Source organism: Balaenoptera musculus, chromosome 12 (genome assembly GCF_009873245.2).
Source record: "Balaenoptera musculus isolate JJ_BM4_2016_0621 chromosome 12, mBalMus1.pri.v3, whole genome shotgun sequence".
NCBI classification, from domain to species: domain Eukaryota; kingdom Metazoa; phylum Chordata; class Mammalia; order Artiodactyla; family Balaenopteridae; genus Balaenoptera; species Balaenoptera musculus.
In genome coordinates this window covers 44,944,772-44,969,933 of record NC_045796.1, presented here as the reverse complement: position 1 = coordinate 44,969,933, position 25,162 = coordinate 44,944,772, and the positions used below count along the sequence as shown (strand labels likewise).

Below are 25,162 nucleotides of genomic sequence, written 5' to 3'. Positions count from 1 at the left end.
AGGAAGATGGTGCATACAAGATGGCAGTGACGACAAGTCAGATTCTTTTTTTTTTTTTTTTGACAAGTCAGATTCTTGAAGGTCGGTGTATTATTGCTAGGGCAGCCGTAACAAAGTAACACAGACTAGGTGGCTTAAAGCAAACAGAAGTTGATTCTCTCACAGTTCTGGAGGCTAGAAATCTGCAACCAGGGTGTCAGCAGGGTCTCTGTTCCTTCTGGAGGCTCCAAGGAAAAACTGTCTCATGCCACTCCCCTAGCTTCAGGTGGTTGTAGGCAACCCTTGGCATTCCTTGACTTGTAGATGCATCACTCATCTACCTCTCACACGTACCATCCACCACCAACACATACAAACTGCTTGTCCCTCCAGCCTTCCAATATAGATATGTTGTGATTTTGATTGAATGAATGTTGTGTTTGCATACTTTAAGGAGGCAAAAGCTGTTGACAGCTGAACCGTGTCATATACTATGATTACTTTCAGTTTGTGTGCAACTTTTTGTTATCTCTAGGATTAATAACAGCCTTTTTGCTTTATTTGCTTAGTTTCCTATACATTTATCACTAATTACCAACCAGACTCTCACTCAGTTATGTAAGTCTCTTAATCCATTCAAACAAGATGTTCTTAATAAGACATTCTTAACAATTCATCTTCTTGAAGAGGAACCTGCCAAAGCCTTTGACTGGTTATAATCTAGATCTACAGTATGGCTGTTGACTTACTCTTCTTTTTTCTCATGGGGTGGGTCCCCTCTGCAACATGAATCTCATGTTGTCTTCTTTTTGGTATATATCTTAATTTGGGTGGAGAAATTCTTCACTGGTTTCCAGAGGAAGTATTGATGAGCAGGAAATTTTGAAAACGTGGATGTCTTTTTACATTGTGTATCTATTAAAAATTATTGTATAGTTATTTTTTAATACTGTCTTCTTTTAACCTTTATACTAGAGTTATAAGTGATTTACCCACCACCATTACAATATTAGAGTATTCTGCATTTAAGTGTATATTTACCTTTACCGGTGAGTTTTATACTTTCGTATGTTATCACGTTACTAATTGGCATCCTTTCATTTCAGTTTGAAGAACTCCCTTTAACATTTCTTCTAAGGCCAGTTAGTGGTGATAAACTTATTCAGCATATGTTTATCTGGAAAACTCTTTTAACTCTCCTTCAATTCTGAGGGACAGTTTTACTTGGTTGATTATTCTTGATTGGCAGTTTTCTTCTTTCAACAATTTGAGTATATCGTCCCACTTCCTTCTGGTCCCCAAGGTTTCTTCTGAAAAATCTGCTGATAGTATTATGGGAGTTCCCTTGTACATAATAAGTGGCTTTTATCTTTTTTTTTAATTTTATTTATTTATAAATTTATTTATTTATTTATTTATGGCTGTGTGGGGTCTTCACATTGCTGCGAGTGGACTTTCTCTAGTTGTGGTGAGTGGGGGCTACTCTTCATTGCGGTGCGCGGGCTTCTCATTGCGGTGGCTTCTCTTGTTGTGGAGCATGGGGTCTAGGCGTGTGGGCTTCAGTAGTTGTGGCATGCAGGCTCAGTAGTTACAGCTCGTGGGCTCTAGAGTGCAGGCTCAGTAGTTGTGGTGCACGGCCTTCGTTGCTCCGCGGCATGTGGGATCTTCCCAGACCAGGGCTCGAACCCGTGTCCCCTGCATTGGCAGGCAGATTCTTAACCGCTGTGCCACCAGGGAGGTCCCTATCTTTCTATTTTTAAGATTCTCTTTGTCTTTAATTTTTGAAAATTTAATAATGTGTCTTGCTGTGGGTCTCTTTAGAGGCATCTTTTTTGATACTCTGTGCTACCTGTATCTGGGGGTCTGTTTCTTTCTCCTCAGGTTAGGAAAGTTTTCAGGCATTATATCTTTGCATAAGCTTCTCTCCCTTCCTCTCTCTTCTTCTTCTGGTACCCCTATAATGTGTATATTGGTCTTCTTATGGTGTCCCATAAGTCCCTTAAGCTATCTTCACTCTTTTTTATTCTTTTTCCTTTTTGCTCTTCTGATTGGATGAATTCCACTGCTCTCTCTTTAAGTTCACTGATCCTTTTTTCCACTTGATCTAGTCTGCTGTTGAATCCTTCTATTGAATTTAGTTCAGTTATTGAATTTTTCAGTGCTATGACAATGCAATGCTCAGTACTTTTTGATATTTTCTGTCTCTTTGTTGAAGTGCTCCCTCTGTTCATGCATTGCTCTCCTGACTTTGGTGAGCATCTTTATGACTGTTATTTTGAACTCTCTATCAGATAAATCACTCATCTCCATTTTGTTAAGGTTGATTTCTAGAGATTTATCTTTTTCTTTGGTTTGGAACATATTCTCCTATTTGTTCATTTTATATTGCATCAAATCTGAAACATAATTTCATCTCAATATTTATTTCTGACTTATATTTAACTTTAAATATCTGAAATATTTACATGGTTCACAATGTACCATGTCAGAATCATATTACAAATAATGCCATGATAAATAACCTTATGCACATATGGTTTTTTATTTGTGGACATGTGTCTTTGGGGTAGGTTACTATAAGTGGTATTACTGGGTCAAAATATAAAATGTTTATAAAATTTGTTAAATGTTACCAAACTCTACCCCTTAGGATTTATACTACTCTGCACCCCTAACAGCATTTTAAGAGTGTGCCTATTTCTCCACAGCTTTGACTAGAGTATTTGTCATATGTGAGATTTTTACTGATTTGAATGTTAGATCAGTTGTAATTTGATTTAAATTTCTTTTATAATAAGTGGAGATGAGAATTTTGAATGAGGGATGTTTGCCCTTTTTTTTGTTAACTGTCTTGTTTGTCACTTGCTCATTTTTCCAATGAGATTTTGATATTTTTCTTAAATTTTATGAGCATTTGGTATGTTAGGATAAGTCTAACTGTATTCAGGGTATATGATACAAATATTTTTCCCCACTTTATTCATGTTTACTTGTGGTCTTTTTTTTCCCCCTATGCAAAAGGTTTTGTCTTATTTTTTCTTTTAAGCTTTATATGGCCAAAATGATCAGTCTTTTCTTCTATTGCTTCTTGTTTTTGAATCATAGTTGGAAAGGCTTTCCCTTCTCCAGGTCACAAAGGAATTCATCCATGCTTTCTTTTAAGATTTTTTATCTCATACTTTACATTTAGATGCCTAATTAATTTAGAGTTTATTTTCTTGTCTTCTATGAGGTTTGGATCCAATTTTCTCCTTTTTTCAAATGACTATCTAGTTGTTCCAGTATAACTTGTTAGAGGGTACTTCTTTTCCCTATTGATTTTTGATGCCACCTTTATCACATACCGAGTTTCCATACGTTTTGCACCTGTTTCTGAATTTTGTTTCATTCCATTGGTATGTCTATCTATTCATATGTCAGTACCACTGTATTCTGATTAGCGAAGGTTTATAGTATGTTTTCTTCTCTGGCAGAGCTAGCCACCTTCCATCATTGTTTTTCTTTTCATTGACTTCCCTGGCTCTTCTTGCATGTTTAATTTTTTCTTAAAATCAAATCGACTACTTCTAGGCGTTGTTTCTCACATGATCACTGGATGCTTGCATAGTCATTGACTGAAGTGATGACATCTATGAATTGTTCAACTGAACTTTTATTTATTTATTTATTTATTTATTTGTTCATTCATTCATTCATTTGGCTGTACCATGTGGCATGTGGAACTTTCCCAACCAGGGATCGAACCCGTGCCCCCTTCCTTGCATTGGAAGTGTGGAGTCTTAACCACTGGACCACCAGGGAAGTCCTCAACTGAACATTTAGAAACATTTTACATATATAAATATAAAGCATGTTAAACCTATAAAATACCAAGCTACTTTTTTAAAAGGCCAAAAATCATTTGATTAAGCTTTTCTGAACAATGCAGGAAATCTGGGTTTTTCTCTCCTACCACCTTTTCAAGTTTCAGAATTTCTCCATTATAACAGATTCTTTCGTAATTTATTATTAGAATTTGATAGGTGAGCCTGTTTTAAACTCTAGTCCTTTGAGCTCTGCCTTTCTTACAAAGCAGAGGTCTTCTTATCAAATTTGAATCATCTTAATTATTGTGCTTCTCCCTCTTACCTTTTCAGGCTGGACACTAGCCCAAAACACACTTGGCCAGCAAAAAAAGATTACAATTTTGAATGCTGTTTGATTCCATTTAAATAGAATGAAACAGCGTACTTGGATAGCATACTTGGATATTTGGATAAAAGGACTTTGTGTCAGTGAATTAAACACTGGAATAATGACGTGGCAGTGCCATTTCCCATTTAACAACACTACTACATTAGCTTGGTGTATATTTTGACGCTCAGACTAATTCATTTTCTCTATAAGCCATCTAGAATACTTTTTTAAGTAAAAAAGAATATTCTTTTTAGTTTCTGCTTTTGCATAATTGACTCCTCAGTATTCTTGAGTAGGGCCAAACTGACCTAAATTTTTGTATTTTAGAATTTAATATTTGGAATATTGAATTTATAGCTTTAAAATGAAATTAAGTGGTAGTACTCTATATTGAATACAGTGATTTCATGAATATGGAAATGAAGATTGTGGAAGAAAATGATCTTTTATAGTTCATGGTCGATAAGTCATTTTCCCTGAAGATGTCTTAATATACAATCAATTCCCATTCTATCATTGTGTTATCCTTTTAGCGATTGTTCTCTAGTAGGGAGCAAAGTAGATGTTCAAAAAGGAAAGCTCATTGTCTATTTCTGTGTCTGTAGCCCTGGGTAGCTTTAGGAGCTGAACGTTCTCAGCATGCAGGTTCAGGCCCACCAGCCCCTGGACCAGCTGGACCTGGAGCAGTACATTAGGAGCTTCACGCTCACCAGAAGTCTGTGGGGAGAAGGAAGAATTGTTTCAGGAATGCTACATGGTTGGAATCACATGTTCCTAGGGTGGGCCCTGAGCAACCTTGTGAGCACAGTATCATGATACCTCTTCTCATGTCTGCCCCTTTTCCCACACCTCATGCCCTGTTTCTCTCTTGGTATCATGAACAAGGCAGGGCTTTAGAACCCTGTGTTGTATTTCAGCGTAAGTGCCCTTCTGCCTAGCTCTTGGTAGGTTTGCTGACTAGCCCTTTCTTCTGGCTGGGTTCTTATTGCAAAGTTGGTGACTTTCTTTAAAAGCACAGTGCTTTCCCTCACCAGGAAGAAGTAAAAATTCTAGATTCAGGTAGTCCTGGATTCCATTCTTGGCTCCACTATTTAACTTAGCTACGTGATCTTCAATGAGTAATTTTCCTATCCAAATACCGCTTTTACAATCTATGAAATGGGGCTGTAACATCTAATGTGAATTTTGAAGATTAAATGAAATAAAGTATGTAAAGGGCTTGGCACACACTATGTGCTTAATTAATATGAAATATAACTTTTCTCTTTCCTCCCAACTATAAATAGTTAATTTTGCTTCATGATGCAAATGCCACCCCTTAGCCACCTGATCAAACATTTGGAATATGGACTATAAACCAGGCCAGAGTTGAGTCTAACATGCCCCTTGGATAGCTTGCTTACCCACTCAGAGGCCCCTAGATCAAGTTTCTCTATATTCCAGGCTTACTCTGCTCTTCTTGGCAAATCACTCTCAGGGTCCCACTGTGCTTCACAGGCAAGGCCACACGGGTTAGAAATCCACTTCCTTTGGCTAAATGTTACAGGAATTACTTACAAAATTTAACCTATTACTGACATTTAACATTTATGGCTAGTTTTTATGTTTAACTTACAGAGGGGAAAAAAGATGAATCACAATTGCCATGAGTCATATTTTTAAAAGCAGTGGTAACACATGACTCTCCTAACTTACTGGAGGTTGTTTCCAAGCACACAAAGGTATTTGGTTGAAAAACTGAATGACTTTCTGTCAGGTTACTGTCTTCAGGACTCTTTTAGAATGAATAGATTGATTTACATTTTAAGAATAGAACTGACCTTATATTGGCATATTTTGGTGGTGTGAACAAGTACGTGCTGTAGGCAGAGGTGTAGCTTACGTGCAGTAGACACAGCTGCAGCGAAGCCGGCAAATGTGAAGTTGGTGCTGCTCTGCCCTGTAAAGTTACATCTGGGAATTTCTAAAGAGCTCATCGCTGCACTGTACGTTTAAATTCTTAATTCCTTTAAGGCTTATTTCATTTTCTCTTAAATTTATATTTATACATAAACATCTAGTGTCTAAAATAAACCAGATTTTGAAATATGAATCTTCTACTTTATGAATTTACTATGTAAATATTTTAGAGGGTTATAAAACTGTATGTTAGCTCAAAATGAGAAAAAGAAGGATTGTTTTGAGTTCTAATTTTTGGAAACGTTTAACAAACAGTGGAGCCTCATTTAAACGTACTTTTGAAAACACATAGACTTGCTTATACCATGGATCAAATCATGACCTTCAAAATACAGTTACATATGAAAATCCTGGTATAAAATTGTCAAGCTGTAAAATGTGCTCAAAAACAGGACTAATAACCATAATAACATTATAAAGGGAGTTACGAGTTGTCCCATTGTTTCCAGTATTTTTTTTTTTGTATATCGTTGATTCATTTAAATATTTAAATATCAATGACCTCTTGACACCTCTTAGATTTTAAATACAGAACTTCTGTTATTCCAAGTATTTATTTTAACAGTATTTGTATAAATGAAATAGTATAAAAATTTAAACAATATTATACATAGACTATTCTGTGAACCTCTTAATACCTAAGATTAATCTTAGATACCTAAGTATTAATCTTTTCACAGATAATAATTTTCTACAAAATATCTACTAAGACTATATGGAAAAAATTTGAATATAATTATTTGATCATTTAAAACAAATCTATGCAAATAAAAATGGATGCCAACATTGTTATTAGACTTTTTTTATTAGTCGTTTCATCAAGTAAGCTGTCAATTTTTAAGTAACAGACTCCTTAGATTGCCTACTTTTGTACTCTGTACATAGTAGTTCAAAAGCATTTATGATAATGGAAGCAGTCTATCCACATGAAATTGTTATAAAAATTCTGATTAGTGAAGCTACTAAATTTTGGAAAGGTTTTTATGTCTCTTCCTTTTACAGTCACAACTTGATTTATGGAAATAGCACATCATGATAAACCCTATGCCTTTCCCCACCAATACCATGCACCCCAACCCAGGCAATTAATAGTTCCTTTCTATGTTCACATCATTCTGTTTCACATAAATTCACTTAAATTCACCTTTGGAAATACTCTAGGCAGCAGATTTTAAATGTTTTGGACTCAGAACTCTTTCACACTCTTAAAAATTAATGAGGACATCAGACATCAAAGAGCTTTGTTTATGTGGGCTATACCTATTGAAATTTACCATACTAGAAATTAAAACTAAGAAAACTTTAAAAATATTTATTCATCCTCTTGAAAAATCCATTTCATATTAACAGATAACATATTTTTAGGCAAAAAATAACTAGATTTTTGGAGACAAAATATTTAGTGTGAAGGAGATCATTGTTTTATACTTTTGCAAATCTTGCATATCTTCTTCTGTATTCAGTTTGTTGCAATGTAGTGTTTAAGTTGAAAATATGAAGAAAATCCAGCTTCACACAGACATCTGACTGAAAAGGGAGGAGTATTTGAAGAGTCTTTTCAGATAATTATGACAGCTTTCTTTGCTACTGTACTAGAACTTGACAAGTGGTAGTTTTGTAAAAGTTAGTTCTATGTGGAATCTGGATTATAAAAGTTAGTTTCAATGTGGAATCTGAAACCATGTTAGTTAATAAAATTCCTCATATATTTTAATTGGTAAAAAATCCATTAGTATGTTTTGCACTTATAATGAATCTTTTATCTTTGTATGGTTTTGTAATATGCCTTTTCTATTTGAATGTTTATTCGCTGAGTTATTCCCATCTTTCAAATGTTGATGCATTTAGTTATATAATATAAAAATAAATCACACTTGTTATCACTGACCTCATCAGGAAAGTCTTAAAGTATTGGTAAACTTTTAAGCTCATGGTAGCAATACAATTTTTCCAAAATTCTTTTTTTTTTTTTTGCTTGAAAGCTCAAATTTTGTCATTGTCAACAAAACCTTTCAGTTTTTCTTCAACTGGCAGGCTTCCTTGTTTCAAAAAGACTTCTACTTAAAATACACAAGTCTAAAAAACTGTAATTTGTCAGTTGGTCATTCTCTCACGTAAAAACGATGTTTCATGAAAAAGCAAGGAGCTAGTTCAGCTCTCAACTAAATGCACAATTTCTTCTCCTCATGATAGTTATTTACTTTGCTACGGATAGTGCTTTTTACATAACTTCCCATTTCATCATATGGGGTATTAGAAAGATATAAACTAAAAAGGTTGAGATTTTATAAAATTAATCATTTTTACCACTTTATCAAGGATATTCTTAAGTGAAACTGGCTTTTTTTTTTTTAAACTTAGAGTGCACGGCAGTATGCAGAATCATACAAGGATTACTAGAGCAGTTCAGTGCCCCTGCCTGGATTCGTGCTAAGATGCCAACATTTTTAACCCACTAGTACTTTTGCACCATCAGTGCAAATATCAACATATAACATCTTTATATTATTATGAGAATAATTTTTAGTCATGGATCCCCTGAAAGAGTCTCAGAGACCCCAGGGGTCCATGGACCTTAATTTAAGAACAGCTCTCTAAACAGTGGAAAGTATAGCTTATAAAAAGAGGAATACAGTAAAAATTTTCCTAACTAACCTCCTCTTAACTTAGTTAATTTTCTTAACTAACCACCTCTTAACTGACTTGCCAATGAAATTAACCTCCATTCCTTGTATAACTGGCAGCAGCTCTCAGAGACTGCTGAATGTCAAGGCTGTGTCCATTAATTTCTGTTGCCACCCGTAGAATTATGTGCTTAGCAAATGTCAGTTGTATTTGTTCTCAAACCAGTTTATGCCACTTTCACTAATACCTGTAATCACACAATTTTAATAATAATATACAAATAGAATAAGTGTTAGTTTATAAAAAAGAATTAATATTTCCAAAACCAACTTAAATGCTTTGGAGTGACTTACTATACAAAATTGCTGTCATAATTTAATGTGGATGAGATTAGTAAAAGTTTAGGGAAAAACTCATAAAAGTCTGGAAGGATTCTATATTCCTTCACAAGTATCTTTAATTTCTTCCTATATTAAAGAAACCAAGGCTGGAAATTGTGATGATGTGTTATATGTGTTCTTTGCAGGGAAAAACAATGACACTGATCCGTAGACCCACATTCAAAGACAAGGCTTTTAGCTCCCCCTCAAAAGATTGGTAAATATGTACATGTAAATATTTTAAGCTGAAATAAAATTCATAAATTAATACCTGTATCTTTTTTTGTGATTCACCACTTAACATGCTTCTTTAGTAGTTTTAGTAACCGCTAGTTAGGATCACATTGAATACGATAGTTCCTTTGCTGCTATTCATGAGCTAGAAGCAAATTTCCTTTGGTTTCCATGACAGTAAAATATAGTCTCCTCCATAATTACTCTCTGTATCTGAAGATGAAGCTGGGTAAGAATGTATTGGTAAAGAATCTAGGTAACCTCTTAGAAATGTAGCTATTACAGATCAGATTTCATAAGGATATAGTGATGCACCTGATGGTACCAGGAACTCTTTTTTTTTTTTTTAATCAGTGTGCTAGGATTTTGTTGAATTGGAAACTGCTTGGAGTAAGCAACTATACGTGGGAACTTGGAAATTTTCTCACAAATTGCGCAGTAATATTTCCTGAAGAACAATTATATTAAATGTTCTTTTATCTATAAAAAATAAGTTCATTGGTGTATCAGACGTGTCAGGGCTCAGTAAATGGTTGCAGCTCATTGATGCCAGCTTTATCGTGGCTACGTGTATGTGCTGTCATTTATAGATGACATGGTGCAGAGACACAGGGCTGGGGAAAAAATGCCTTGGAGTCTCTGCCTGCCTCCCCAGTCACTATAAGTCAGTGAAGATTGTGTTTCTAACTCCCTGGCAGTGAGCTTGCAGTCTGAGTTGTTTTTTTTCCTAGAAGTAGGGAATTAATTCACACTCTTCATAGTCTGTTTGCAACCAGTACACACACTGGCCAGCTGACTGGCAAGGCAGCTTTGTCCATGGCCAACTGGTTAAGAAGCTCATCAATTTTAGTCATTTTAGCACCAGGCTGTATCACTAGCACAGCTAACCAAACACTGAAGTTATTGTTAAATATCAAGGGATTCTTCCAAATTCCTGATTTCTTAATCATCACATACTCATTGTCAACAGTGTAGCCTAGTTTTATAGGCTTGTTCCTTCATTTTTTTCTTTCTTCCCCAAAATATTTATTGAAAGTCTCCTGTGTGCCAGACACTGTTGTAGGATTGGGGATCCAATAGTGAATACAACAGAGAAGAAAAGATAACCCTGCCCTTGTAGAACTTCAATTCTAGTAGGGGATACATATATGTAAACATATACATATACATATGCATATACATATACATACTTAGGGATACATATATGTAAAAATATACATATACATATGCATATACATATACATACTTAAACACTAAGAGGACAAAAAAGTGAGGAAGGCAAATGAAATACTGTGAGTTGGGGAGTAATGCTGAAGTTCTGACAGAGTGAGCAGAGAAGGCCTTACTAAGAAGATCAGGTCTTTAATATAAACTCCTGAAAGAGGAGCACAGTCTAGAAGAGGTAGTCTCTCAGAACATTTTAAGTATTCTTAACCTAGGGTCTGTGGGGTTTGTATGGGAGAAACATTGCATCTTAATTTTCACTAACTCTAACTGAAATTTTAGCATCTCTTCTAAATCATAAATCTGGATAACTGACTATAGCAATATCAGGAGAACCTGTAACTTTGTCACAGATATTTTCATGTCACATTCAGTTACTGTGTACATCTCAAAATATTATTTATGCTCATCACTACTTATACATTATCTTAGTTACTATCCCTGCCATTAAATCTTGTATTTTAATGCCTTAATAAAGAAGCACATATATCACAATTTTTAAAAATATCTGTACTGATAGTTATATTTCAAAGTAATACCTTTCCTGGTACCCCTATGTATTATATGTTATGAATTTTAAAACATAGTGAGAAAGAGGCTGAGGCTTCACTAGTTTGCCAAAAAGAGGCTCTGGCATAGAAATGTTAAGCTTTAGTTTAATCCCTAATTGAGAGCTTTCTTCCACCTCCCAAAATTACAGCACACCCTTCATTTGTTTCCCTCTTTTAGAGATTACTCAAATACATCCTGAACAGATAGGGAGGGTTTTCTGGATAATTCCCTACAACTGTGATTGTGAAAGATCCTTTTTAGCTTCCTGTGTAACGCAGCCCACACTCTATTCATGTACTTGCAGAATTATATAGCAAGTCAAGCAGAAATTTGGTTTCCTAGAAAATGACAGTTTTAATACTTCACAGATCAGCTTTTATAGACTTCCCTGAAAAGTACTCGAAGAACCTTAAAGGCAGTGCAGTTCATTCTATGAGAAAAAATGAGACGCAGAAATCTGAGTTGGAATCAGCTCATTTTACTCCCTTACACCAGCGTTTTAGCTACTCTCCTCATCATGGCATTGACCAAGTGGGTCTGTCTAGATTGAGAGGTCCCAAACTGTACACCGTGGTACCTTCACCTTGACCAGCCCGTGGGAAATAAGATAGGATATACGTACATGTTGGACAGTTTCAGCACAGCAGCCATAGAACAGAACTGAGAACCCTACTGCAGGTAGACAGGGGAGGGCAAGCACTAGTTAACGGGTACTCCAGAGAATTTTGCTCTGCCACGACATGTTATGTGCTTTCGATCTCTTTGAATATATTCTTCTACCTCTCATGAAGAGTAAAGAAAAAAGTCAAAAGTAAAAAAATCGCAACAACTTGATGTTGCCAGAAGCTGGAGAGAGAAAAGTGTTAACTCTGTAATTTTCACATTAGACAGACTTTATGCTTGTGTCTTATGTGGAGGGAAATCTATCTTTTGTGTCATTAAAACTTTTGGATTGTATCTTCACTTGTGTCCTTTAGTTCTGAGAAATAGACACTTTAAAAGTGTGATGAGGGCTGTGAGCCTGGTGGCACTCATTTGCATGGGCTTCTTTGCCTTTACAGGTTGGTGAAAGATGCTCCTTGGGATGAAGTCCCGCTTGCTCACTCCCTGGTTGGTTTTGCCACTGCCTATGACTTCTTGTACAACTACCTGAGCAAGACACAACAGGAGAGGTTTCTTGAAGTGATTGCCAATGCTTCGGGATATATGTATGAAACTTCATACAGGAGAGGATGGGGATTTCAATACCTGCACAACCATCAGCCCACCAACTGCATGGCCTTGCTCACAGGAAGCCTAGTCCTGATGAATCAAGGTGCGTACGGACACACCGAGGGGATGCCTGAGCTGACATCAGTTCTAGTTACCATGTTGTGAGCAAAGCATTTATATAACTAGTCTAAGTATATGTTCATGCTTGGATCCTAACTAAGCCCATAAGATGAAGTAATATCTGGGACACCTCTTGAAGAGCTGAGAGACATCTCTTTCCTCATTTCTGCTTGTTATATTAGCCTGAAGGTTACTTGAGTATGGCGTTTGATTGTCCCAAGCCATATCCTTACAGCACAGGATCAGTGGTGAATCTTCCTTTTTCCAAAGATTTTTGACAGTGAAGGCAGCCAGCCTGGATAGAGTTTTTAAAAGCTGAACAGATGGTTTATTATATGAACTGAATAGTCCTCATACACAGGTGTGTATCATTACAGCACTACTTTTTTTGTCCCTCTAAAGACTTTAAAACAATCAGTCTACATCATTCAGGTCAAATTTGGAATTGACTTTTGTCGATTGTATAGCTGCTTTACCTTATTGTATTACGTAATTGCTAATATTGCATTTTCTTTGTTCTTGTAATTCTGACTTAATTACAACTCCTGTGGAAGTCTATAAATGACTAAATAAGATTATGTTTAAGAAAAACAACCCTAAGATCACAGTGAGTTATTAGAATTAAATATATACTCGTAACTGGCAAATCTAAAAGAGTTTAACTCTTGTTTATATTCCCCATAAGAATTAGTAAGCATTTTGCACATTATCCAGCATCAGATTTTACCCAAGCCTAGCTTTCTCCCTTGTCATATGAACCATCACTTTTAACTAGGTCTTAGAAGAAAAGAAACTACAATTAATTGAGCATATGGCATGTGCTAATCCTTGTCCATATTTTATTTAATTCTCACATCAACCATATAAGGTAGCTGGGATTTGGACCCAGTTCTAGCCAAACTCAAACTTCATTGTCTTTCCACTATATTTTGTTACCTCTCTCAGAATAGAAATTCAATTTTAGTAACTTAAGGAAAGCTTGATTAAGAGGGTAAATTTTCATGCTAGCTCCCTTTGCCCCCCACTCTCACAAAAACAAATGAAATTTTAAAAGTCAAGAGGTAAGCCATGTGAACGTCTACCATCAAACCATTTATAAATCCACAGGCCTGTGGAAAGACAGCATCATGAATTGGTGGAAAGAACCTTGGAGTGCACTGGATTGCAGCTTGGGGCTTTGAGTTTTAGTCTAGTACAGTTTTATTTCCTTAGATAAATGTTTAGTTCTTTACCAACAGGAATAGAGCTTATTTCTTCATTCTTCACAGTAGATAAAATTGTTCCAGATATTAAGCAGGCACCTACAATACTGGCTCGAATTGGGTCAAAATTTGAATTTTCTTCTGGCAGGAGTTTTCACATGCCTTTGTTTTCTGAGTAAAGTAATGGGTTGCTCTGGGATGCACTCTCCCAGAGCCATTCCATAAGCAGCTCACACATTTCTAAGAAGATGGGACAAAAGAAGGAGTGAAATCTCTGGTCCTGCACATCTCAGTTAATAATTAGACTTACAGCCCCAGCTTTGCTCTAACTTTAGGAGCTACCTCGGCCACGCTGTGCCAATAATTCCATGTTCTCAGAGCAGCCTTGTAGATACTGACTGAGGTAGCTTAGTCAGGTGTAGCTCCTACTGGACTCAGATGAAATTTCAGCAGTGAGAGAGTTAGGATTTTTCATCTGTTCTGCTAACCCTGTCTTAAGGCTTAGGATACAGGGCCCACAGGATCACATGTATGCAGTTTACAAATCAGTTGGAAAGAAGACAGGTGTGAAATGTTTAAATGACTACACCATACTTATAATATTACCACGGAATGAAATAAGGGGGATCATGAAATTATGATTAAATATCAAACGAGTGTATTAAGTTTGAATTCAGGAGAACGAGGTTCTTTAGGTGAGTTTGAGATGGTTCATGGAACTTTGAAGGATGGGTAGGATATGGATAACTGAAAATAATGAACATTCCAGGCAAGGTGTATGGATGATGGAAAAAAATACAGGGCAGAGCGTCAGTAACAACAATATTGGTACCTCGTATTGACAGATTTGAAGTTTACAAAGGTAGACATTGCCTCGTCTCATGAATAGGGTTTTTATAAGGAAAATCAGGTAATATCTGGGGAGCAGTGAGTAGCAGTTCTAATTTTAAACATCAGTCACATTGGTATCTGATTGGAGATGGAGGATACAGAGAGAAAAAAGATGAGAATGATTGGGATTTTAAACTCTAATGACTAATGGAAATTGAAAACTATCCAGAAGGCTGGCAGGTCAGGTGTGGAGCTGGATGGGAGAAGGAGCCAGTGTACAATTAACAGTAACCTCTGCACAGCAGAGCCTGAGAATGGTGCTGCACCCCCATGGGATGAGAGCTTGGTCTTACTTAGCCTGGAACCTTGGATTTAGGCTGGGAGGTACCTGGTGGTACCTGGGCCTCTGGAAGCCCCCATACCCAGCACACCTAGTAGACTGTGGTAGAGGGTTCAGCATGGATGATCACACACACGTCTATGGGAGTGATACAACAAAAGTCCACTCATTAGGAGGCAGTGGGCTTAATTTTATCCTTAGGGGTTGTGTATTTTAAATACAAGCAAACAAAACAAACCTTAAATCTAAAGACCTAGGTTCAGATCAAAGTTCTGTTCATTTTTAGTCATGTGCCAGAGGACAAGTCAACCTTTCTGTAATTTTGGGGTAATAATGCATAATTGAGTTGTTAAAAGGATTAAGTAAGATTATGTTCGGTGCTGTGTAAATTATAAATGTTACGATATGTGAGGAATTGTTATTGTTGCCTAAACGCTGGTCTCACAAGAATTATAGGAAGATAGCATTTCCGAGTCAAAAGGATTTTAGAAAAAATTTTAGACCTTTAATTTTCAGCTGGGGAAATTGAAAAATGTGGCAGGTTGAAGAAGTGCTTGAACAAAATCATGTGGCTCATTTTTGGCAGATTAGGGACTCCCAGTTGATTTTTGTCACCTTTAGATTGCCACTCCAATGGTCTCTCCACCCCACTGTGCTGCCTTTTCCAATGCTGTGGAATCTAAAACCACGTAAAGGGTGAGGTATTGTCTTCTAAGAACAGGACGCGTTGGAGACTATTCATTTAGCATTTATAGTATTTGCAGCTCATTAAAAATTCTGTAAAATAATGGTGACAGTTTTTGTGAAGGGGAAAACTTCAAAAATATTTTCAAACAGTGTTTTCTAGAAAAACTGAGTAGAAGTCTCAATGTACAGATCCTTTCTTGCAGACATAAAGTATGTGCAATTTGTAATCTTAGATGTGGTGTGGTTTCAGTTTATTAAAGATTATGAAATGGCTGATACTTATTGAAAGGTTTGTCTTTAATTAATAAATGACCTGTATTCAAGAACTTCTTAACTTAGATCATGGACTCATCATAAACCTGGGCTAGCAGGATGTTATTTATAATGTTGATAAGTGAGAGTTTTACAAAATGCAATTTGCAGTATAAACTGGTCAGATAACTCAGAGGGTTTTATTTGGCCATACTTTTGTTTTTAGTTTGTTACAGCCTTAGTCATTGTTTCCATCTTTCAGGGTATCTTCAAGAAGCTTACTTATGGACCAAACAAGTTCTGACCATCATGGAGAAGTCTCTTGTCTTGCTCCGAGAGGTGACAGACGGCTCTCTCTATGAAGGAGTTGCATATGGCAGCTACACCACTAGATCACTCTTCCAGTATATGTTTCTTGTTCAGAGGCACTTTGACATCAACCACTTTGGCCACCCGTGGCTTAAACAACACTTTGCATTTATGTATAGAACCATCCTGCCAGGTACAGTGAGGACTTAGAAGTGGGAAAACATTAAACTACTGTAATTTTTTCTGATTGTGACGATGGACTAGACCAAGAAAAGAAACGTGGGATTTGAGCCATATTGAGGTTAAAGGGATTTTTTTTTTAATCAAAGAATAATTCAAGAGTTGTATATTGCCAGGAATATTTGGAGAGTTAATGTGAAGATTTGTGATTTAGGTATTATAAAGCTTAGAGCTTAACAGATCAGATATAATTTGTAGCCTCCACAGTACTTTTATTTTTGTATGTGTACAAACTTGGGCACGTATACAAACTCATTTTCATGAATCTAAACAAAACAAAAATACTTACGATTACATATTAATTTTCCTTTATGTGTGATCCCTAATTGATCCTATTTTACTTTTTTAGTTTTAAATTTTTTGTTCCAAACTATACAAACATGATTCAAAAGAAAGATTACATCTACATATTTAAATTGGGGGTTTAGTATTCTCTTAACACATTTTTGACCAGAGACGTATTACAGGCACAGGCGTTAGTTTCTGCAGAAATCCCCTGGTCAATAATGTGTTAATACTCAAAATATTTTATGGAAATAAATGGTATAAGATATAGAAAGCAAACCAAAAAATGAATTTCTGGGACTTCCCCGGCGGTTCAGTGGTTAAGACTCCGCTCTACCACTACAGGGGGCGTGGGTTCAATCCCTGGTTGGGGAACTAAGACCCACATGCCACGCAACATGGCTGAAAATTTTTTTAAAAAAAAGAAAGAAAAAAATGAATTTCTATGAAACTTCTAATTTCTTGTTGCTAGGTAGCTTAGCCTTTTAAGAGAACTGGCTCACACACACACACACGCACGCACACACACACATATATATAAAGAGTTTATTCATTTCTAGGACAGCCTATAACTCTCCTTATTTCTAAACAGGACTATCGTGTTAGAAAAGGTTTAGGAGGTAAATTTTCATCAGGGTGGGTTTTCCCTCAGTGAAATGCAATTTTTTAGTTGAATGATCCTAGACCTACAGCAAACAATCCAGTTTTTAAATCTTTTTGCTCTGGTTATATACACATGGATTGGATAGAATCTCCATTATTGGATTAGTTATCAAAAAAATCCTGCAGAGCAAAAGAACCATGTTAAGATTTAGTTTAGACTCACATGCGGAACCCTATTGTTTTGGTTATCCTTAAAGCATGTGGGAGAGGCCTCTTTTATCTTTAGTTTATCTTGGTAAACAAAGGCCATCTAAAGCAAGGGCCTTTAAGAGGTCTCAGTGCTTTGTAATTTGATCTGAGTTCTAACAGCCAGCCACATCAGGGCTTGGGTTTGCTGTGAACTATGTATGTGGCTACTTCCTAAGGTGGAAAAGACAATATGAGCACCTCTAAGAGGAGAAATCATGTATTTGTGTCAGTTAGTAAAACAACCTTTATTGAACATTTATGTGCCAGGCACTATAATAGGCAGGGGATTCAGAGTAATAAAACAGCCCATCTGCTTTTAAGATACAGGTTAGTAGAAGATTCAGAAAATCACATTTTATAGTAAGATTTACTTGGACGAGAGTTTACTAAACTGCTAGAAGCAAAAACATTAGCTGTAAATCATGTAAATATGGTCATGCAGGCATTTTTAGAAGGGATTCTGTGTTAAGTCAGTCTGTTCTCAACAACATTTCTTTTTTATTTTCTCTATAATGGCTATTGTAGTAACGATTAATCCTGTCTGACCCAGAATTTTCTCCCATTCTTCTTTTTCAAGAATGCCTGGAGCATTATCTGGTCTTACCTAGTTTTGTTTTTCTGACCTCTTCCAGTATGATCTTTACATTTTCTCTCTTTTCTTCAACTTCTGATAGTACATACAGGCAGGACCTTCTCTGGAATTGTTTCATTTTCTTCCTATAGAAACTCGGTTTCTCCCCTAAACCTTATAATTTCTGCTGTATTGGATGCCAAATTGAAGCACCTTATGTTATTATCTTGGTCTGGGATGTGGGATGAGTTGGTGGGAAAGCTAGTGCTGATTCCAGGTTCAGGGACTCACCATGCACAAGAGGATAGATCTCCCATGTATCCATGCAATTATATTTGCACGTAGCATGGACATTAGAAAATGAGGAAGGTAGGCAACAAACATAAGCCTTAATAGTTGTTTCCATTACCAAAGACAAGTTGCCACATGACAGACTTGCACACAGGTTTGTGGAAGACTTTTAGAAGGATTCTGATTAACTGGCCTGGGGTAGAGCGAGGGCATGGTGGATTTTTCTTCCTTATTTTTATCCAAGGTACACAATTGAGTCTAATTTGGAACCAGGATTGAGAATCATTCTTTGGGCCTTTATGGAAGTAGGCAGTTTTAAACTTATCTTAATTCTGTCAAACTTCTTTCCCCAGGGTTTCAAAGAACTGTGGCTATTGCAGACTCAAATTACAACTGGTTTTATGGTCCAGAAAGCCAATTAGTGTTCCTGGATAAATTTGTCATGCGTAACGGCAGTGGTAACTGGTTGGCTGACCAGATCAGAAGGAACCGTGTGATGGAAGGTCCAGGGACGCCTTCCAAAGGGCAGCGCTGGTGTACGCTTCACACAGAATTTCTCTGGTATGCTACCTTGTACTGGCTTTAAAGAGAAATTGTACCCAGGGGTATAGTGTGCTAATTTTTTTGCATTAAAAAAGAAAAACTAATCTACTTTTTAACACTTTCTCCATGCCACCTACGTACTCGCAGCTTCAATTAAATTCATATCACAGTTTTGAAATTCTGTTAGAAACATTTCCTTCCATTTAAGATCTAATTACTGTTTGCAGTTTTTGCTTTTCGTGTATTAGAATCCTAGGCTCACACTATTTCCTAGATATGCATGTTTTGGTTTACATCATTTTTGAAATCATATAAAGAGAAAAACCACGAAATTTAGACTGAGTTATTCTGATAACCACACCAAAAAAAAAAAGTAGTAAAATGTTTTGTTTTGGTAAATGGAGCATTATAATCTTCTAATAGCAAAGCTGTTGCTAAATTTTTAAAACTACTTAAAAGTGGTTGACAGTATTTGACAGTTTTACTTTGATAATAAAAGAACCATGTAATTTTTTTGCCTTAATCTTTTAAGCCTAGAAGGAGAAGCCAGGGTCTCCTTTTTAAAGTACTGCCAAATACATTTTTGGCATCCAATAAATTAAAATAAAAATTACAGGGAACTGGTTAATCATTAATCCCTGATGTCTTTTCAAGCTATTGAAATTTGCATTCAACTCCAAAGTAAGCTTCCGTGGTTTGATTGCTTCTTTTCATTTACAAAAAAAAAAATTAAACAATTAAGAGGGGAAAAAAAAGTTAGTAAAGTGGTAACTGTCATAATTTAACCAGCATTTTTAAAAACTATCTTCACAGATGAACTGCATATATTAACATGCAACCATTCTTGGCTCCTTTTAGGTATTTGAAGTAATTACTTAATAGTGTTTTTCACTTACCCGTAAATAAACAAGAGCGTTCTATAAAGCTGATTATAGGAGTCAGATTAATGCTAAGTCTAAGTTGATTCAGAAAGTGCCTTTATGCGAATATGAAAACTGACCAAAACCTGAGAGGAGAATGGCCAGTTCCACTCGTTTCTGGATTTGTTAAATCATCACAATTAAGCCAACACTGTACTAGACTGAAGCAGAGAGACAATTGCTGATGTCCGTAACTGAGACTCCAGAACAAAAGACAAAACAGCTCAAATCAAATAAATATCAATAAGATATTTAACTCTACCATAGGTGACTGATTCACTTTAGAGAAAAAGTATCTTAGAGCCTTTCTTCCCTTGAGCAGCAAATCATATGAACCTGTCAAGGCTGTTGTCTCAGATCACCAAAAGTGAACAGTCATCTTCATTATTATTTTTGGAGCCTTCCTGAATCAAAACCTGTGTTCTTAATCATGGTGAAAGTTTAATGTGAATTATTATCTTACTTTGATAAACATCATAAATTAAAATAAGAAACATATCAAAAAAAGCATGACATCATCTGCAGATTAAAACAAAACCAAACCTTGGAATCGGGCTAGGCAGCGGGTGGCATGATCATAAATCCTCCACTGTTAGATCATTTCCTGAATTTCATCCATTCATATTCTTAGATATGGTATTGGCAATAAATTTTATCTAATATGTGAAATTTGACTCTATTTAAATTTATTTTTTTAGAGGGGGAAAAAAGTACTCTACCAAACTTTCAATAATATCAGTTGTTTGCAGAACAGTGCTTTCTGAGCACTCAAGGATTGCTAGAGTCCAAATCTTACCATGTGGTTTCCTAGAATAGGAGCCCCTCAACTAGAGGTTTGGATGAGCTGCTTAATTCTATGAGCCCCAGTCGTTTGGGTGGCAGTTCTGAAATCATTAACTGAAGAGGGTCCACGTAGTGACTATCAGTAGCTGTCATTTCCGGCTCAAACCCTTCACAGTTGTAAAGACCCACTCCTCTCCCATTCACCAAGGGCATGCCCCTACACATGCTGATTATACGTGAGTGTTTTCAGAAATGCCCCTAATACAGTCTACGCTGCCAGTGCTCTGGGTGGCGTTTTTATGTTGTTTCCTCCAGCCACGTTGCTGTGTGGCCTCGCAGCTCTGCTGTGTTCCTTTCACTTCTATCGGAAAACCATTTAATTTAAAAAAATTGATTCTTTCAGGTATGATGCCAGCTTGAAATCTGTCCCCCCTCCAGATTTTGGCACCCCAGCATTGCATTATTTTGAAGACTGGGGTGTTGTGACTTATGGAAGTGCGCTGCCTGCAGAAATCAATAGATCTTTCCTTTCCTTCAAGTCAGGAAAACTTGGGGGACGTGCAATATATGACATTGTCCACAGAAACAAATACAAAGACTGGATCAAAGGCTGGAGAAATTTTAACGCAGGCCATGAACATCCTGATCAAAACTCCTTTACTTTTGCTCCCAACGGTGTGCCTTTCATTACTGAGGCTCTCTATGGGCCAAAGTATACCTTCTTCAACAATGTTTTGATGTTTTCCCCAGCTGTGTCCAAGAGCTGCTTTTCTCCCTGGGAAGGTCAGGTCACAGAAGACTGTTCATCAAAATGGTCTAAATACAAGCATGACCTGGCAGCTAGCTGTCAGGGGAGAGTGGTTGCTGCAGTGGAGAAAAATGGGGTGGTTTTCATCCGAGGAGAGGGTGTGGGCGCTTATAACCCCCAGCTCCGTCTGAAGAACGTTCAGAGGAATCTGATGCTCCTGCATCCACAGCTTCTCCTCCTTGTGGATCAGATACACCTGGGAGAGGACAGCCCCTTGGAGACGGCAGCAAGCTTCTTCCACAATGTGGATTTTTCTTTTGAGGAGACAGTGGTAGATGGGGTCCATGGGGCTTTCATCAGGCAGCGAGATGGTCTCTATAAAATGTACTGGATGGATGATACCGGCTACAGTGAGAAAGGAACCTTTGCTTCAGTGACATACCCTCGGGGCTATCCCTACAACGGGACCAACTATGTGAATGTCACCACACACCTCCGAAGTCCCATCACCAGGGCAGCTTACCTCTTCATAGGGCCCTCCGTAGATGTCCAGAGCTTCAGCATCCACGGAGACTCTCAGCAACTGGATGTGTTCATAGCCACCAGCGAGCATGCCTACGCCACTTACCTGTGGACAGGTGAGACTACAGAACAGTTGGCCTTGGCACAGGTCATTGCCGACCGTCAGAAAATTCTGTTTGACCGGAGTTCGGCCGTCAAGAGCACCGTGGTCCCTGAGGTGAAGGACTACGCCGCTGTTGTGGAACAGAACCTGCAGCATTTTAAGCCAGTGTTCCAGCTGCTGGAGAAGCAGATCCTGTCCCGAGTCCGGAACACAGCCAGCTTTAGGAAGACTGCTGAGCGCCTGCTGAGATTTTCAGATAAGAGACAGACCGAGGAGGCCATCGACAGAATTTTTGCCATATCACAGCAGCAGCAGCAAAGCAAGTCCAAGAAAAACCGAAGGGCAGGCAAGCGCTATAAATTTGTGGATGCCGTCCCTGATATTTTTGCACAGATTGAAGTCAATGAGAAGAAGATTCGACAGAAAGCTCAGATTTTGGCACAGAAAGAGCTGCCCATAGATGAAGATGAAGAAATGAAAGACCTTTTAGATTTTGCAGATGTAACATATGAGAAACACAAAAATGGTGATTTGATGAAAGGCCGGTTTGGACAGGCTCGGATGGTGACGACGACTCGCAGCAGAGCCCCAGCACTGTCTGCTTCGTATACCAGGCTGTTCCTGATTCTGAACATCGCTATTTTCTTTGTCATGTTGGCAATGCAACTGACTTATTTCCAGAGGGCCCAGAGCCTACATGGCCAAAGATGTCTTTATGCAGTCCTTCTAATAGATAGCTGTATTTTATTATGGTTGTACTCTTCTTGTTCCCAATCCCAGTGTTAGCACTGAAGCTATAAATTGCTTGATCATTTTGTGGTCACAAGTCTGTGCAAAAAAAAAAAAATCATTGCCCTCGTTTGTTACTGGATTTTTTTTCTCAGATTCTTTTAACAAATTAAGGGGAAGGTACTTTCACACAAGAAAGCAGGGACGTGGAGAAATCAGTATGGGTAAAGGCAAAGAATTTATCAAAGGAATAAGAGTAGCTTGGTTGTCACATGGTGTTTCTGGAAGTGGCTTGGCTGAATTAGCCGTCCATATACTACTACTCTCAAAAGAACAAAATGTCTGGTTTTAAGTAATATTTCTTCTTAAGAGAAAAAGACTTAGATAGAATTGGATTTTATTAATATTAATTTAATGCTATTAGCGATCTCCAGATACTATTTTATGAAAAGACTGAAGCACACAATTCTAAGAAATACAGAAAAAATTTTTTAATGGTGTAGTCATGTTGAAAATAAATGTTAATAAGTCCTGGTGTGGTGGTGTCACCTTCCTTAGAGAGTAATTCATGAGTTAAGTGAATAACAGCATCTGTACATTGGGTTACTATTCAGATAACATAGTAAAGTGATGGTAGAAGATTATTGAAAAATTTGAGATATGTTTCCAGTGGAAAACATATATCTATGAATGAATTTCCTTGATGATGTTGGTTTCAGCATACACATAATTGACTGCTTTTACACACCCATTGGTTATTCAATAAACGAGACAATTACAGGTAACTTAATTTTCTATTTTCCTTCTATGGAAAACTGTTATAGACCCAATGACTAACTTCAAAATAAATATATGCTGAACATTGATTTCAGTACCAAAGAAGATGGGGAAGCTAAAATTTGGATATGATTCTTACTTTTTTTAATAGAAAACTTTCTTCAATTTATTTTGCTAAATAAACATCATAATTGTGATTTTTCTATAGTGTCTTTCTTCTTTTTTCCTTTACATTCAACATGTATTCAACAATTTTGAAATCTTTTAAGAACTGTTTATTTGAACATGTGTTAATTAAACAACGTAGAGTTGGAATTGAAAGAAGTAATTTCTCTGCTTATTTACCTTTTTGTTTTTTAAACGTATTTTGAACATTTAAAACAAAACCAAATTCTGATATTTAAGTAATACCAAACTTTTAAAACATAAAATTTTCATATTTATTTTCAGTTAAGTCCTCAGGAGGTAACAGCAGCACGGAGTACTGGAAACACATTCCACAGATTGATATTTCAGCATAAGAAAATGATATACTTAAAAGGAACTTAAGAGTGAATTATCGTACATTTAGCATATTTGACTTTTATGTATTTCTCCCTTGAAAACAGAATATATGTTTGGCTCCAGTTTGTAATGAGAACACATTCCCTGATACAGGTCTAAGGTAATAATGGCAATCTTTTCCTTTCACTTGTCCTTTTGGTTCATGGAAATACCGGTAAGTAACAGAAAACAAAAACATTCAGAAACTTATGAGCCCCTTTTTGCAGTTCTAATTTTGAACCTTCTTACATAAAAAACACAAGTCTGACTTTTCACTGTGCTTCACTCATTATGCTGGGAATCTAGAAGATGACTTCTGAGGAAGTATTTTTTTTTCTTTTATGGAAGAAGTCTCTGGGGAGGATGTCATTACACACTGTTTAAAAGAATAATGTTTTCAAAAGAATAATGCTTCCGTTTGTCCTGCATGGATGCTGTTACGGGGCTTTAAACTTGCTTTATGTGACAGATTCTCCGTTTACTTAACCTCATTCGACATTCCTCTCTTCTAGTCTTTCTCATTCAGAAAGGATGAATTGTCTGAAATGATCAAAAGCAAATTTTGAAAAAAAAGGTAAATTGCTCTTTGAGGCTACCAGGCAAACCTGATCTCAGACCCAAAAACTCAGGCATACTTTCTCATAAAGATGAAAAGTGCAAGCGAGCGCCAAATCCAGCTTTCCTTTTGTTTTCACTAGGTGAGGGCAGACAATAAACTAGTCCCCATAGCATGATCCTAGTATAACACATTAGCTCATTTTCAAAGCAACTTTTAAAAATATGGTAATCGCATATCTTTAAAACAAAATTATTTGATGGGTTTATTTTCCTTCTAAGTGGACCTTGTATTTATTTCAATTTTAAAAATTTCCACAGTCAGTGACTTAAGTGGTTAAGTAAGGAAAAAGAATGCTGAGACAAATCACTGCTCTTCATAATGAGACATGTTTTATATCAGGGATAGTTCATATTTGAATAAAACTAAGGAATTCTTTGTATCTTCCAGAAAAGCAAGCAATGTTAAGTCTCTCTTGAAACTGAGTAATTAATTATGGAATCTGTTCAGTGCTGCTCACTGTGAAGGGAGTGTTTCAAGTTCATTGGATAACATGGGAGCTTTTGTCTGGGGGATTGGCAGGACGTTAGTCCTCATCTTAAAGAAAATTTGGGAAT

At 36.7% G+C, this 25,162-nt stretch overlaps 1 protein-coding gene across 7 annotated transcripts in view; it reads left to right on the top strand.

The window, feature by feature from the left end:
• Positions 1-23,649, top strand: part of DSE (dermatan sulfate epimerase) — a 69,295-nt gene extending 45,646 nt beyond the window's left edge. For 3 of the 7 annotated variants that reach the window (XM_036871810.1, XM_036871809.1, XM_036871815.1), the window contains 4 exons: positions 12,191-12,444; positions 16,036-16,275; positions 18,675-18,882; positions 20,971-23,649. In XM_036871810.1, coding sequence (XP_036727705.1) covers positions 12,191-12,444; positions 16,036-16,275; positions 18,675-18,882; positions 20,971-22,726 — 2,458 coding nt within the window. In that variant the 3' untranslated portion in view covers positions 22,727-23,649. Of the gene's footprint in view, positions 1-9,265; positions 9,337-12,190; positions 12,445-16,035; positions 16,276-18,674; positions 18,883-20,970 lie in introns of those variants that run through there. The other 4 variants (XM_036871812.1, XM_036871813.1, XM_036871811.1 and 1 more) reach the window with 3 other exon arrangements.
• The last annotated feature ends 1,513 nt before the right edge of the window (positions 23,650-25,162 follow it).